The 12,833-nt window shown below is 46.5% G+C and overlaps 1 protein-coding gene and 1 pseudogene across 2 annotated transcripts in view; both read left to right on the top strand.

Moving 5' to 3' along the window:
- Positions 1-388: 388 nt before the first annotated feature.
- The window catches only part of PITPNC1 (phosphatidylinositol transfer protein cytoplasmic 1), a 259,809-nt gene continuing 247,364 nt past the window's right edge, over positions 389-12,833 (top strand). For both annotated transcript variants that reach the window (XM_059907373.1, XM_059907374.1), the window contains exon 1: positions 389-1,276. Coding sequence is in view for 1 of the 2 variants with exons in the window: in XM_059907374.1 (XP_059763357.1) it covers positions 1,229-1,276 (48 nt within the window). In the remaining variant the exon portion in view is untranslated. The remainder of the gene's footprint in view (positions 1,277-12,833) is intronic.
- Positions 6,385-12,833, top strand: part of LOC132355799 (RNA-binding protein 4B-like) — a 52,567-nt pseudogene continuing 46,118 nt past the window's right edge.

A 12,833-nucleotide genomic window follows, 5' to 3' on the forward strand; every position in this document is an offset into this window, starting at 1 on the left:
CAAAGTGAAAACGCTCTCGCTGGGCATTTGTAAAAACCTTCTCTAAAGGTCAAGGGGCACTTCTGTACCTTGGACCCAGAAGCTACCCAGAGTGGCTGGACAGAGCACTGTGGCACCCGGGGTACATTTGAGAACAGGTTCAAAGGGTAAAGGAGCCGAAGGGAGCCCCCTTTTCCGATCCTCCCCATCGCCCGCCGGCCTCGGCTCTCCGCGGCAGCCCTGCCGTCTGGCAGCAGCCCGGGAGAGACATGCTGTTTTGTTTAAATCCTCCACATTCTTTGCCATTTCCCCATTGGCCGGATGGGGCTACCCTCCCCGCGGAGGCCGCTGCTGATGTCAGCTTCGCTCGCGCTCGCTCCTCCCGCACCCACCTCCCCGGCCCGAGGCACACTGCAGCTCGGCGCCGACTCTCCGGCCACGGCGAGGTGGCTGCAAACTCTCGGGCACGCACGGCGCTCGGGGATCCGGACTCGGGGGAGGGGACGCGCACGGAAGGCGCCAGCTTCCTCCCGCCCGCCCCTCGCAGCCGCGAGCCGAGGTCGGAGGAACCCGGAGCCCCAGACCGGCAGAGCTGAGCGGCGGCAGCGGCTTCCCTTTTCTCCCCCAGCGAGCCCTGAAGCGCCTCGGGGACCGGCCCTAAAAAGAGCAGGAAATCTTGTTTACCGCCCGGGGAGCACAGCCGATCGAGCCTTTGTCTGGAAAGTCAGCATCTCTGGCTCCGTCTGCAATGTGTGCCTGGTGACATTAGCCTTGGGCAGCCCGGCCGGAAAAGGGGGGTCGCCAGGTTCAGATCTGGTTTCAGAGGCGAATCGAGCGGGTGACTTTTGTGCATTCGTTTTAATTTTTGGAAATCTCTCTTTTTTTTCTTCCCTCGCCCGCTGCCGGGCATGTCCTGATCTGGCGCCCGCTACTACTGCCCCGGGCTGCCGATCAGAGCGGTTTCCAGCGGTTCTCCCTCCCTCCCTGCCTGACTTTGCAACACCGCGTTCCAGGCGGATCGACCTCGGCGAGGAAGGAGGCGGGGGAGCCGCGAACACCAGGACCCAAGCCTTGACATGCTCTCGGGCGGAGAGGAGGAAGCCAGGACCTGAGCGCACCGCCGGGGCTGCTTCGCCGCCCGGCTCCGAGCACGGGGCTCCGGGCGCGTTGCCCTGCTCCTGGGCGGCAGCCTTGTTGGTCTGGGGGAGCCCCCCTCTTCCCGCCTCGGGGGTCCGCGGCCGGCAGGACCATGCTGCTGAAGGAGTACCGGATCTGCATGCCGCTCACCGTAGCCGAGGTAAGCGCCGCGCCGGGCCCGGCCTCGCCCACTCCCAGTCCCCGGCTCCGGGGCGCCGCGCCTCCCGCCTCCGCCTCGCGGGCGGCGGGGAAACCCTGGTGGAAAACTGCCTCCCAAACCGGGAGGCTGGAGGGGGAGGAGGAAGTGGAATTGCTGCTTCCACTTGTCACCCCAGCAAGGAGGGCGGCGTTGGGTGGGGCGGTGGACTGCAGGTGGGTTTTGGGGGGGCCACCCAGAATCCAGATTGCTGGGGATCAGAATGCGCCAAAGGGATTTGGTCGCCCCCTCCCTCCAGTTAAGAAAATGAATAAAGCAAACCCAAGAGCCCCAAGCATGCCCTGGTAGCTGGGGGGGCATCCCGACCTGGCGTGGGCCCAGGTTCCCCTCCCGCCCTTCGCTGGAAGGTTGGGGTAAGGGAGAAGCCCTTCGCCCTCGGGATTTGGAGGGCCCGAGCCCCGCTCCGGGGCACCTCGGAACCCTCAGGGGGTCCGTTTGGGCTCGGACCCCTTGCATCGCCGCCAGACTGGGCGCCGCTCCGCCACGCCCGCGCTTCGAGGCCCCCGGACCTGGCTTCGACCTTTCTCTAACCGCCTGGGTCGGAAACTTTCTGCGTGTCTTGTTTCTTGAGCCGCGGGGAGAGCTCTCTGCGGGCGAGCGGGGAACGGCGGGGGCTGCGGCGCGGCCACAGGGGGGAGCTCCAGCACGTGGGTGCGGGCCTGGTCCGGGTTCCCGGGTCCCGCAGCTGCAGGGCGAGGGGAGGGGGCTTGTCCTGGGCTCGTCCTCCACGCGCTGCTCAGGTTCCTTTCTCCCGAACCCCTCCCTCCCCACCCCTCCCCCCACTCCAAGCCTCAAGCTCGATCTTTCAGGAAACGATGACTCAGTGAGGATTATTCAGGCCCCGGCTTTCCTTTATTCCCGCTCTGCCTCCCTATCTTCGGTGATTTCACAATTGCTTAGCGCTTGTCCAGGGACATCGTGGAAGCGTGAAGCCAATCAAGGCAATTTGAAACTTACCAGTGTGGTTTGGTGTGGCAACACACATGACACCTGAGACCCAAACCGTGTTTATGTTTAAATACAGTGCACTTAATCTGTCAGACATGTTACTGAGCCACTACTTTGGGGAAGGGGCGAGGTGCTTTGGGAGAGAAAAAGATGGGGACTTGTCTTCATTTGTTGTCTGGAGCAAGTGTTAAGGCAAGAGCCAAGTACAATCCAAGGCAAGATCAAAGTATAGCTCCGAGTTTACAAAATGTATTCTAGGGACGCTGGCTGCCAAAGAGATCAGCCTCCACCCCAGTGATCAACCGAGCCGTGCAGTTCGTTGGCTTTGGAGGAGATAGCATTTGAGCAAGGTCTTGAAGGATGGATGCCATGTGGGTAGGCAGACCGTGTAAATAACGTGGAGAAGCAGCACACAATGCTATGTGGACGAGGGGAGAGGCAAATGAGTGAAACTGGTTAACCGGAGTTTTTCTAGAAAAGGCTGAGATCTTTCCACCCCTGAGCGGATGAGTAGTTCAGCTTGGAGGTGTGTCTGCTTCCACTCCATCTCCTCCTAATGACTTTATTTATTGAGAGGAGTTTGGGATCTAGGGGCAATGCTGGTACAGCATGAAATGCCCCCCATTGCAGGTGATAGTCAAGAAAGTAACCAGCTCTCAAATCTTCTCTGCTACCTACAAAATCTCTTTATTCTGTTTTTTTCCTTCTCAGGCTTTCTTGAACCCTCAGGCACGGCTCTTTCTCCACTTTTTTTTTTGCACTGAAATAACTACAACTTTGGGGTGAAGTAATCATATTTGAGTGGTATAGGTGGAGGCCCTTCCTTTCTTGATTGGCAAATGAAATGAGACTCGGCCTGTAATACAATGTATAATTATAACTTAATTAATGTGTCATTCATTTGGACCAAAGCATGATCCAGTGTCTGTAAGGTCATATTCCGAAGTAGTTTTCTTCTTTGTTCGTGAAGCGGTGGGGCAGTTTAAATTGAGGAGGGTTTCAAAGCGGAAGGATTCAGATTAACCAAATCAGATGATGGATGAGGACACGAGGCCCAGCTTGCCAGAGGTTAGACCCCTAGGGTCTGATTGGTAGTGAACCCCACAATCCACCCTCCACCTTAGCACTGTGTCCTCCCAACCTTAACACTGAAAACTGGGAAGCAATTATCTTCAAAGAAGACAATTACCATCAACTTCGGTAGACTTTTAGAAACCTCACTTTTGCTACAACTGTTGATTTGCTTTGGGCCTGATTCAACCTACATGAAACTTCTAGGATTTGTCCCTGTTCTGACAACTACAGTTAATTAGTAGCAAAGTCCATACTTTTAAAAATGAGACAAATGCCCTTGTTTTGGAGAGTCATCAAAAGGACCAACACTGTATGTCCATCCTTTTTCCCTGGTTTTATCTAGTTTAACTCTTCTTGGAGGGGCGTGTAAGGGAGACTGGTGTGTTATCCACATTTTGCAGATGAGTGAACAGAGATTCAGAAAGGTTAAGTAATGTGCACCAGGCCACACAACTAGTTAATAGCCAAGCCAGAACCAGAGCCATGGTAAAACCATTAGTATTTGTTTCTCCTTACTCTGCTTCTTGCCCGTTACTCATGTTTAATCCAGAAAAAAAAAAAAAAAAAACTTGAAAACAGATAAAGTCAGCACTATCAACTAAATGAAAAATCAAAGACCTTTTGAATTGGTATAGAGTGTGCTAGTTTCTACTATTTTTCTCGCCTTATTTTAACTCATAAAATATTCCTTAGTTCCAGGAAAGAAGAACAGCTCTGGGAGATAAAGCAAGTAAAGCTGAATTACAGTCTAGATCAGTGTTGGTGTTTTGTTTTTTAGACATTCATATTAGAGTAAAGAATTATAAGTAACATCCCATGGATTTATTTTAATTTAAAAAAACCCCACTTCACTGGAATAGTCTCCTCATTTATTTTCAATGTTGTTGTCTCTGAACTAAATATAAGCCCATTGGAAAGTTCTAAACAGCAAAGGTCCCTGGGGGCCAATAGTTGCCTATGAAGAGACAGTTGTCATTGTCTTCATTTGAAACATTTGGTGATATAGATTCTAGAATTTTAGACTTGGAAGGGCCATTAGAGGTGGTCTAGAGTTGAACCATTTCATTTTGTGGAGGAGAAGACTAGAGCTATAGAAGGTGCAGTTAGTTGCCCATCTCATAGCCAAAGGCAAGGTCTAGGCCAGAACCCGGAGCAAAGCTCTTTTGCTGGGATTCCCTGTTGGAAGGAAATATCCCTAAGCCGAATGTGCAAAGCAGGAGACTAAATCAGTCTCTAGTTGGAAGGTGGGTTGGAGACTCTGACCTTGTCTTCCTAGGGGAATTTTAGGGGTTGTCAGCTGCCCCTAAAGGTGGCCAGGGGCCTCTCTTTGAAGCTGCTTTTGTATAACAAGTCCACTGGTTTTCCTTCGATTGTATTTTTTTGGGGGGTAGCTTTTGGATGTGTGGCTCAGTGCAGATTATGGTGGAGTTCAAGGCCCTTCCCTCCGAAGCCACTCCTTGGTGCTGCCACTGGTTCCAGCATCCTGATCCCAAACTGCATCTTCAGGACTCCACGGAGCACAGTCTGATCATGTCTCCCTGACAGGTCCTTATCAGTAAGATAAGCATCTTCCAAGAGCTGAGCACAGCCCAGTATGATCTAAGGTGGGAATCTTTTCAACTTCATTGCTTGCTTTGGTGTTTAATACTTCCTGTTCTGACTGCATCAACATTAATGTCTGGGATTTACTTGTGATCTTCAGGGATTTGATGCACAATGAAAAACAGAAACACTCCCCTCCAAGAAAAGAAGAAAGAGAGAGAAAAGAAAAAAACCCCCAACTTTTTAACAGAATATTATTTTATTCTTCGTCCTGGCAGGGAGCCAGCGCACTTTATCCAGGCTCCCCCGAGTCCCCAGAGAATTTTCTTGCGCACATTTCTGAGAACAGGTTTGGGATCGGGGTGATGCCGTCTCTGGAATGACATAAATGAAGATGCCAAAATGCCCAACGGTGCTCCTTTTTGCTCCGTTTTAAAGCATTTTCGTGAAATGCATCTGCAAACCTATTGGGGTAGAAATTCTTTAAGGAAAGAGGTTTTTTTTTTAATATATAAATTTATTTATTTATTTTTTGGCTGCATTGGGTCTTTGCTACTGCGCGCAGGCTTTCTCTAGTTGCGGCGAGTGGGGGCTACTCTACGTTGCGGTGTGCGGGCTTCTCATTGCGGTGGCTTCTCTTGTTGAGAAGCACGGGCTCTAGGCACGTGGGCTTCAGTAGTTGTGGCTCGCGGGCTCAGTAGTTGTGGCTCGCGGGCTCTAGAGCACAGGCTCAGTAGTTGTGGCGCACAGGCTAGTTGCTCCGAGGCATGTGGGATGTTCCCGGACCAGGGCTCCAACCTGTGTGTCCCCTGCATTGGCAGGTGGATTCTTTTTTTTTTTATTTTTATTAAAACCATTTATTTACTTACTTATTTGTTTATTTACTTCTGGCTGCGTTGGGTCTTCGTCGCTGCACGTGGGCTTTCTCTAGTTGTGGCGAGCGGGGGCTACTCTTCACTGTGGTGCAGGAGCTTCTCATTGTGGTGGCTTCTCTTGTTGAGGAGCACGGGCTCTAGGCGCGCGGGCTTCAGTAGTTGTGGCTCGCAGGCTCTAGAGTGCAGGCTCAGTAGTTGTGGCGCACAGGCTTAGTTGCTCCGTGGCATGTGGGATCTTCCTGGACCAGAGCTCGAACCCATGTCACCTGCATTGGCAGGCAGATTCTTAACCACTGCGCCACCAGGGAAGGCCAGGAAAGAAGTTTTAAGTTTGATATTTTCATCAACACTTTGTTTTCTGTACAAAGTGATATCCTTGAATGTAAAGGAGAAAGACTCCTTGGATTAATCTCAGACCTTCTCCAGGGTTCCTCATAAACATAATTTTGGAATTTTGTTTTTTAAGAATGAGCACTATTTTGACTTTTTTTTTTTCCTAATTGTTAGCTTAGTTGCGAGGGACAACTCTCCGCCACTCACAGCTGGGGTTGTGAGTGATTTCTGGGTGATCCCGGTAGCTTCTCTGGCCTGTTTCACAGTCATCAAGGAACAATGTTGCTCATTGCTGCCCAGCTGTCTCCCAAAGCTCCCTTTTTGGTCGTGAGGGGCACCCGGGAAGTGGGGGGCGGGTTAATGGATCAGTGCAAACCTTTCACCACTAATAGAACAGACAACAAGGAGCAGATGCTGGCTTCCTGGCGGGTCAGTGAAAGTGACTTTGTGGAGAAAGGACACTGCATTTTCCCTGTGATTTGGGTGTGAATGCCTGTCACATGAAACAGATTCTAGGCCTTGGGGGAAAAAAAAAACCCACAACACTATTGTTAACAAAAGCCTAGTTAAAAGTGGGTAGTAATTAACTTTTGCTTTTCATTACAAAGGCAGGGGGCGAATTCCCAAGGCTCTTAAAAATCAACTTCAAAACACTGTATCTGATTGAGTATAACTGATATTCAGGGAAAGTGAGGCATCTTCCTTTCAGAAAGGCTCTCATTTTGGTGAATGGAGAATACTATTTTTTATAGGTAGTTTTTTAAAAAAAATAATCTATTTTCAACACTTAACCTCTTTAAGATCTCTTCCTTGCCCCAGAGTGTCAATCAGGGAAGTGTGTGTGTGTGTGTGTGTGTGTGTATGTGTGTGTGTGTGTAGGGCAGAGGGTTCACAAAGATGTTTTGTTTTGTTTTTTTAAATATAAAAGTGTATGAATTTTTCCATTAATTAATATGCTTCTGGAGTCAGCACAGGAGACATAATTGTCCCTCTTTAGTCTACACTGGTCAGACAAAATTGGGCCCCCAGACGGAGGGAAACATTCCCACTGCATCTTGTTTTTCTCCTTTAGAGCCTTAGTCACACTTAAGACTCACTAATTTAAGCAATGCTCGCTTAATAATCTGTTGTCTCTGCTGTCCTGAAAGCTACCTGAGGGCAGGGACTGTAAAAAAAAAAAAATAAAAAAAAATAAAATAAAATAAAAGTGTGTGCACAGTGACAGGCAGTAAGTGTGTTTTTCAGGGGCAGCGATTACTGGAAAAGTACGTCAAGGTTCATTGCTTTGGCGGCCTGCGTGAGGGCGCAGGTGCCCTGGCTGGCCTCTGTGGATTCTGGCCTGCTTTCTGTTGCCTGGAGGTCTGTATGGTCAAGTAACTCTGAAAACTTTTTTGAAAACTAGCAAACATGTCTGCCTCTGTTCATAGAAGAAGACAAATACAGAAACCAGCTGATCTGTAGCAAGAAGTCAGGAAGGTTTTACAAATCTTTAGCAAATTCAGCTCGCTGGGAGCCGAGAAAAAGAATTTCAGATTGCAGACTGCCAACTGCCTGCCCTCTGTGTCTCATGCTTGAAATCAGGAATTTTGTTGTATTCCCAAGTGGAGATTTTTTTGTAGGCTACATGGCAGATGAAGTTGAAGTGTCTTATAACTATTAAAACTGGAAAACAAATTGTATCTGGAAAATGTAAAGTTTGAAAAAAGTATCTTATGAAAACTTATAAGCAATTCATACAAACAGAATCTCAGGGGTGCACACCTCCAGGGGGCGCCATTTACATGGAACCCAATGGGAATGGTGCAACGTGATAGCCCTGCAGCTGACCAACTGCCTTTGTCAGTCCTCTCAAGCTCCGCAGCCCCTGGTGCTGTCATGTGTTAAAACTTGAGAGTTAATAGCAGTCTTGCAGGTTTATAAGTGGATATGTTACCTCTCAGAGACATCTTTCCTGACCACTCCATATAAAATAGTTTTCCCCTATTATTCTCTGTCTTTGCACTTATTTCCTTCATAGCATTTATCTTTTAAAAATTTTTTATTGGAGTATAGTTGATTTACAATGGTGTGTTAGTTTCTGCTTTACAGCAAAGTGAATCAGTTATACATATACATATAGCCACTCTCTTTAAGATTCTATTCCCATATAGGTCATTACAGAGTACTGAGTAGAGTTCCCTGTGCTATACAGTAGGTTCTTATTAGCTATCTGTTTTATATATAGTAGTGCTTATATGTCAATCCCAGTCTCCCAATTTATCCCTCCCCCCTTTTGCATTTATCTTAATCTGTACTTATTTGTTTACTTGTTAGTCATCCACCTCCATCACTATCTTTTCAACGTGTAATCCACATAAGAAAATACTAACAAGATCTTTTAACTTATTTTTCTTTCATACGAAGTCTTTGAAATCCAGTGTGTATTTTCCATTTGCAGCACATTTCTTTTTTTTTTAATTAATTAATTTTTTTTCTATTGGCGCATAGTTAACAATGTTGTGTTAGTTTCAGGTGTACAGCAAAGTGATTCAGTTATACATATACATGTATCTTTTTCAAATTGTTTTCTTTTAGGTTATTACAGAATATTGAGCAGAGTTCCCTGTGCTAGCACATTTCAATTCCCATTGGCCCCTTTGCAGTGCTCAAGGGTCACATGTGGCTGGTGGCTGCCGTATTGGATAGGGCAGCTCTAGTGCTTAAACCTTGGGTCTGGCACACAGTAAATGCTTGCTGAATGAATGGATGAGAAGAAGCTGAGAAAAATAGGAACCTTTTAGGAAAGCTGACCCTAGGTGTTTTCCTTCACACTGTTTAAGTTTTTCACTTAAGCTTTATACCTCTTGAAATTTTGCAAACTAGAGATTCTTTTTTATTAAAAATCTCCTCATTTTAAAATTCCACAGCAGTACCTCTGAGAAGTTTGAGGCCATTCATTCCTGGGAGTTAATGTTATCAGTCTGCCTTCCTCCAGATTCCTGAGAAGTATATTCAATATCTATTGTTATATAATAAATTTTCCCAAACTTAGCAGCTTCAAACAATACCCATTTATTATCTCACAGTCTCTGTGGACCAGAAGTCCGTGTGGCTGGATTCTCTGCTCAGGGTCTCACAGGGTTGAAATCAAGCTGCATGTTCTTCTGGAGCTTGGAGTACTCTTCCAAGTTCACGTGGTTATTGGCAGAATTCAGTTCCTTGTGGCTGTAGGACTGAGTCCCCCCTTATCTTGCTGGCCATCAGCTAGGGGCCAGCTCTTAGAGGCCACCTGCTATTTCCTGCCATGTGGCCCTCACCACAATGTGGCCGTTTGCCCCTTCAAGGCCAACAGGAGAGCATTTGCTGCAACTTTGAACCTCTGACTTCTTGTCTCTGACCTCTACTCTTTTTCAAAAAGAATGGTCTGATTAGACCCACCCCCATTCAAGGTGAAGGAATTGTACATATACAGGGTGTGCACACTGGGAACCTCAGGGATCATTCTGCCTACCATAGGGAGATTAGCTGAATTGAAAGTTTCTGTTGGAGGAAAGAAGTAGTTATTTCTCGTATCTAGGAAACTTAGGGATCTGGAAGGTTCAGGCTGGCCCTGGGGCAGCATGAAAGTGTTTATCACAAATGCTTACTGAACTCTTACTCTGTGCCAGGTGCTAGACCTGGTGCCAGGGATGGAGCAGCAAACAAGGCAGACACGATCCCTGCCCTCTTAGAGCTTACAGTCCAGAGAACATTGGAGAAGTTTCCTTGCCATCTTAAAATAGATTATGGTGATGGTTGCACAGCTCTGTGTAAATATATTAAAAACCATTGAGTTGGTATGTAAAATACATCTCAATAAAGCTGTTTTTTTTTTTTTTTTTAAAGAAGTATCTATGGATTTTTCCAGCAGAATAGACATCTGTGTTCAGAGAGAGAGCCATTGACAGAAAGCACGGAAATTGAATTAGGAGTACGAACACTGAAAAGTTATGTTCTCTGTTATCAAGAAGATGACTCTGATTGTCCTGAATTTAGACAGCTTTTCAAAGGAGGTTGTCCCCTTCTGTAGCAGTGTGGGAAAAAAAAAAAAAAATTGCCAGATTTGGACTAGAATGACCACAATTTAGGTCAGAATTTGATACTTAGGGGCAAAAACGTAATCACAACTTGAACAGCTACAGGGCTTTAGGATACCGGGCGGAGGGGGAGGAGACATTCATTGACAGATTTCACTATCCTCAGGAACAGCCCCCCTCCCCACCCCTAATTGGGGACAGAGGCTGGCACCAGCCATCATTAATGGAAGGAACAGTAAGTACCTGGTGACCTTTCTGGCTGTGGTTCCAGGTGCAGTCCTCTGCTTTCTCTGCACATTGAGTGGGAAAGGATGTGTTGGCAGAATGAATCCTGGAATATGTGTTCTGGAGGAGATGGTTCTACATGAGAGTTGAGTCCTCTGCTTTATTCATCTCTGGCAGATGTCCTTGAGACTTTCCATCACAGGCTTCATTATAAAATAGGCTAAATGACTATTTAAACTGTGTGTCAATAGTCTCTGTCTAGGATGGCAAAATCATGCTGCATTAGGCTGGGCAAGTCTCCCAGGATGACACAGAGTTAGAAGGAACCCCCCTGTGCCCAGGACACGCTGTCTTGGCCACTAGCTTTACCCGTGACAGAGAAAGGAGTCTAGGGTCACTGGCCACTTCCTGGCTTATGGCCTGAGCAACATTATACAATGCTGTTTGTTGATTTAGAAACACGAAAGCCAGAGCTCACCAAGATTTTGACATCAAGCATAAAGTGAGTCATTCTTTCATTTCCCAGCACTCTGACAAAGGGGCCGGCTCTTAAAACTCCTTTTTAGACTTTAGTGAAAGTCGACTCATCCACCTAAACAAGTAGCTAATGTAAGTTCTTGATCAGATTTATCCAATGGTTCTTCACTTTTTTTTGATCTTTCTTTTTTCTTTTTTTGCTTCTTTTAAGTTTGGGTGAAGCACGGCCTTCTAGAATTCCTGTTGTTCCCAAGCAAAGAAAAAACATAATCATCCTTTAATTTCTTTAGAATTAATCTGACAATCTTTAGGGTGTTGTTTCTTTCCCAGAATGAATCACCTAGAGAAGTAAGATTGGCCAAACAAATGTAATTTGATGACAACCTGTAATAATGTTGTTTAAGCACCTAATCTAAGCAACTAATCTCCAAAGACTGCTCCTGTCCCATGTCACCTACACACACATACACACACCATTTAGGTCTGATTCTATTTGCCGTATTAAGGTCAGATCCAGGTGTTTCTGAGCATTAGTTTGTGTATTTTTATACCCCAATTAACTGATCTGTGTATTTATTCAGAAGAAAATTTATCAGCTGGGGATAGAGAAGTCACCATGAACTTGGATGCTAATATAATTAAGTGATTGATGCCTTCAAATGCATTAGGTCTTATTGGCTGGATTAGTTGGAGTTCCCCAAAACTCTCCAAAATTTTCTAGTTTTAACCGTCGTGGTGGGATTTATTTATTTATTTATTTATTTATTTATTTATTTATTTATTCTTAAAATGACCAAGTTTCACTTATCTCTTGACTCTCTGGCAAGAGTGTTTCCAACTGGCATAGACCGTTTATAGAAATGGTGTAGGACCTTTTAATGAATACTGTGCCCACGCTTCCTGAAAGGTATCGTGGAGGACTGAATAGTCCCTAGGAAGTGCAGGGTTACACTGTTCATTTTGCTGACCTGAGCCATCTCTGTCTTTGTGTCTTACACAAATTGTGAAAGTTGCTTGCCCTGATTCTCTCTCTCTTTTTTTAAAAATAAATTTATTTATTTATTATTTATTTTTGGCTGCTTTGGGTCTTTGTTGCTGTGCGCAGGTTTTCTCTAGTTGCAGCGAGCAGGGGCTGCGGTGCACGGGCTTCTCACTGCGGTGGCTTCTCTTGCTGCGGAGCACTGGCTCTAGGCGCACGGGCTTCAGTAGTTGTGCCATGCAGGCTCTGTAGTTGTGGCTTGCAGGCTCTAGAGCGCAGGCTCAGTAGTTGTGGCGCACGGGCTTAGTTGTTCTGCGGCATGTGGGATCTTCCCAGACCAGGGCTCGAACCCGTGTCCCCTGCATTGGCAGGTGGATTCTTAATCACTGCGCCACCAGGGGAGTCCTCACATTGCTTTTCTGTACATAATAAAATAGCACTATGTGCCTCGGCGACGCATCCCGTGAAACCTGCTTGGAAAGTAAGAGTTTTAACAATTCAGTTTCTGTTTTGTATGCTTGGATGGCAAGCAGTCTCATTCCGCGTGCGAAGGAGGCAAAGAGAAATTACATTTGTCCAGCGCTTTCTTGTTTATTTAGTCCTTGTAATGGTCCTGTGAGTTGGATATTATCGTCCCGTTTTACAGATGTGGTTCACAGGTGCTTGCATGGCTAGTCAATGGTAGACCTGGCTTCATGCCCATGCTGGTCAGACTTCCGAGCCCAGGCTCTCTGCTTTCTCAATTCTGCCTTCCCTAGAATCCCAAAGCTGGAAGGAGCATTAGAGATTATTTAGTTCTATCCCAATACACACACACACACACACACACACACACACACACACACACACACACCCCTTAAAGATTAAATAACTTGTTCAGGATTATCAAAGGAAATAATTGGGGGAAGGGAGTTCTTCTGTTCCAATTAAGCTAACAGAGCGGTCCATAAGTTTTATCTCCTACTGAACAATCAATTTTACTCAAGTTTTAA

This window comes from Balaenoptera ricei, chromosome 20 (genome assembly GCF_028023285.1).
Source record: "Balaenoptera ricei isolate mBalRic1 chromosome 20, mBalRic1.hap2, whole genome shotgun sequence".
Classification (NCBI taxonomy): domain Eukaryota; kingdom Metazoa; phylum Chordata; class Mammalia; order Artiodactyla; family Balaenopteridae; genus Balaenoptera; species Balaenoptera ricei.